This window comes from Loxodonta africana, chromosome 18 (assembly GCF_030014295.1).
Source record: "Loxodonta africana isolate mLoxAfr1 chromosome 18, mLoxAfr1.hap2, whole genome shotgun sequence".
Taxonomy (NCBI): domain Eukaryota; kingdom Metazoa; phylum Chordata; class Mammalia; order Proboscidea; family Elephantidae; genus Loxodonta; species Loxodonta africana.
The window spans coordinates 64,736,359-64,739,473 of record NC_087359.1 but is presented as its reverse complement, the minus strand read 5'-3'; the positions used below and the strand labels follow the sequence as shown (position 1 = coordinate 64,739,473).

At 40.7% G+C, this 3,115-nt stretch overlaps 1 protein-coding gene across 1 annotated transcript; it reads left to right on the top strand.

Annotated features, from left to right (window-relative positions):
• The first annotated feature begins 907 nt into the window (after positions 1-907).
• Positions 908-2,352, top strand: LOC100665348 (olfactory receptor 1A1-like). The gene has a single exon (XM_064270392.1). The coding sequence runs from the start codon at positions 1,224-1,226 to the stop codon at positions 2,151-2,153; it is 930 nt and encodes a 309-aa protein (XP_064126462.1). The 5' UTR covers positions 908-1,223; the 3' UTR covers positions 2,154-2,352.
• Positions 2,353-3,115: the final 763 nt, after the last annotated feature.

Here is a 3,115-nt window from a genome sequence, read left to right as displayed (position 1 = left end):
ATAGAAAATGAAGATGGAGTAAGCTAAAGCACTGAGACTATAATAGGAAAGTGGAAGTAAGTAAGAATTATTTTAAATGAAGAATCAACAAGATCAGATGTAGAGGTGAGGGGAAAAGTCAGTGAATGTGCCTGTGAGTACATCACATGTATGGAACCCGTGAATAAATGTGGACTCAACTGAAGAAATATTGAGCACAAACTTATTGGTGTCAACAATGAAAAATGCTCCACAAGAATCTGTCTGGAGGATATAAAAATGAAAAAGATGTGGTTTTCCTCCTCGAAAAAGCTTGCACTTTTCCTTAGGTTGGGTGTGCAGAGTATGAGGTTTGGTCAGACATGTTGTTGGGATGATTGAACACAGAAATATGGGAAAGAGAAATCAAGTCTACAGATAGAGACTTCAGAGTCATTGGCAAAGTGGTAGTTGAAGCTATGGTGGAGCCAGATAAGTTACCAAAAGAAGTAATGAAAAAAGGGAGGAGAAGACCAGGAAGAAAAGCCTTGCAATTACGTATGCTTAAGGTCTCGGAAAAGAGATAAAATCTATCAAATGAGATGTCAGTAGTCTACTTTGAAAATGAGATATATGGGAGGGTAGAGAATTCACTGGGCTGGTTTTGCTCCTTGTGATTTATAATTGGCCAATACCAGTATAGATGTCTGTCACCTCCTGGGCTCTGGCTCATTCTGAGGTTGGTCAGTAGACTAATTCCTATTTGTCCAGGGTAGTCCTCCCACTGATATATCCATTACCTTGGGGTATGTTTTCTTACATGCCAAAATGCTGTCCTTTCATTATCATGTGTAAATAAAATTGATGTGTAATTCTGTTTCTCCATTAAGTTGTGAAGACCGTGAGGGCAGAATCTATGCCTCAATTTGTTTTCTTTTTTCCAACACAGTGCTTGGCACAGATTTCATTCTTAATAATTATTTCTCCCACAAACACATTAATGAACTGTATTTTTCTCAGATTTGTGATTTTCCATGAGGCCTAAGATAGTGTTTGGCAAACGGAGTATCCAGAGGTGACTGGTAATTAGTCCCACTGACCAAGAGGGAACTTCTTCCCCCAGAATATTGTCTGTCTTGGGATTTAGTAAACCTAGGTAGAGAGGGAGCTGAACTTTGTAGTCCAAGGTGGTGAATAAGGATGATCATTACACACAGTAAGTTCATTAGTAATCTGGGCTGTCTCTCTTTCATACTGAAGGAGCCATGAAGGAAGGAAACCAGTCCTCTACCTTGGGTTTCATTCTGCTGGGAATTACTGGTCAACAACAGCAGGAAGATGTCTTCTTCATTCTCTTCCTGTTTATTTACCCCAGCACACTGATTGGAAATCAGCTCATCATCTTGGCCATTCGTTCCGACATTCGCCTTCACAACCCCATGTACTTTTTCCTTGCCAATCTCTCCTTAGTTGACATCCTCTTCTCATCTGTAACCGTCCCTAAGATGCTAGCAAACCATCTCTTGGGCAGCAAAACCATTTCCTTTGAAGAATGCCTAACACAGATGTATTTCATGATTGCCTTGGGTACAACAGATAGCTATATCTTGGCTGTGATGGCATATGATCGTGTGGTAGCCATCAGCCGCCCTCTTCATTACACAATAATTATCAGTGCGAGGTCTTGCTTTCTGCTTGTTGTTGGGTCTTGGGTAATTGCAAATGCCAGTACCCTCCCCAACGTTCTGCTCACATCTAGTCTGTCCTTCTGTGGCAACCACGAATTGGCCAACTTCTACTGTGACATTTCCTCTTTGCTCAAGTTGTCCTGTTCTGATATCCACTTTAATGTGAAAATGATGCACATAGGGGTTGGTGTTTTCTGTGTGCCGTTAATGTGCATCATTATCTCGTATGTTCTAATCTTTTCCATTGTCCTACGTGTTCCATCCACTAAGGGCATGCTCAAAGCCTTCTCTACCTGTGGCTCCCACTTCACAGTTGTTTCTTTGTATTATGGGACAGTGATGGGCGTGTATTTTTGTCCTCTGACCAGTTACAGCCAGAAGGATGCAGTGATAACTGTGATGTATACAGCAGTGACCCCAATGTTAAATCCTTTCATCTACAGTATGAGAAACCAGGACATGAAAGCTGCCTTGCGGAAACTCTTCAGCAAGAGAATTTCCTCTTAAACAACTTGAGGTCATATATTGGGAAGGGCAGTCACCACTAAACATGCACATAAGATTCCAGCCCCAATGTCATCCCTCTCCATGAAACCGTCATTGATCTTTCCAGCCAGACAATTCCTCTTCTCAAAAATCTTGTAATAGTTTGATGAGACATCTTACTGACACTTTGTACACGTTGTTGCTGCTTTTGTCAGAGTGACAGTACACAAAAATTGGGTTCATGCCCCAGTGATGCTACTTACTAGTAGAATAAAGTTGAGAGAGTATAAACCTACGATCCCACACCTACCTATTAGGAATAACACTCTCTCTCTTGCCTCTCACACAGGGTTGAGAAGATCACATAAGCTTATGGTTTGAGAGATATAAATCACTATTGAAATTTCAATTTTTATTGCATTATTATGTTGAATTATCCCTACCTTGCTCATACCAGGCCCTGATGCTGCAGTGGAGTTCTATTCCCCTTGCCTAACTTTAAGTTAGACAGAGGAATAATGTAAGGTAGTTACAGAAGTTGATGGTACGAAGTGTTCCTACGAATTCCACTTCCTCTCCTGTTCTTTTATACTATCCCCTGGACACTTCTTATTTCATTAGTGAAATTACAATGATCATAAGAATCTATAAGCACTTTTGTGGCTTTAACTGCAAAAAAGAATCACTGAACCTACATATCAACTCAATTATTGTTTGCCTCAGCCATCTTCTTTGATTCTGCCAAACATGCTGTCCTAAAGTGATTCTTTAAATTCGTACTTGGGTGCTAACCAAAAAGTTGGCAGTTTGAACCCAGCAGCACCATGGAAGAAAGGCCTGGTGACCTTCTTACATAAAGATTCAGCCAAGAAGCGCCTAGGGAGGTCAGTTATATTCTGTAACACCTTGGGTGGTCAAGAGTTAGAATCAACTCAGTGACAATGTTTTTTTATATAATTGTATTTTAGGTGAGGGAGGCAGGG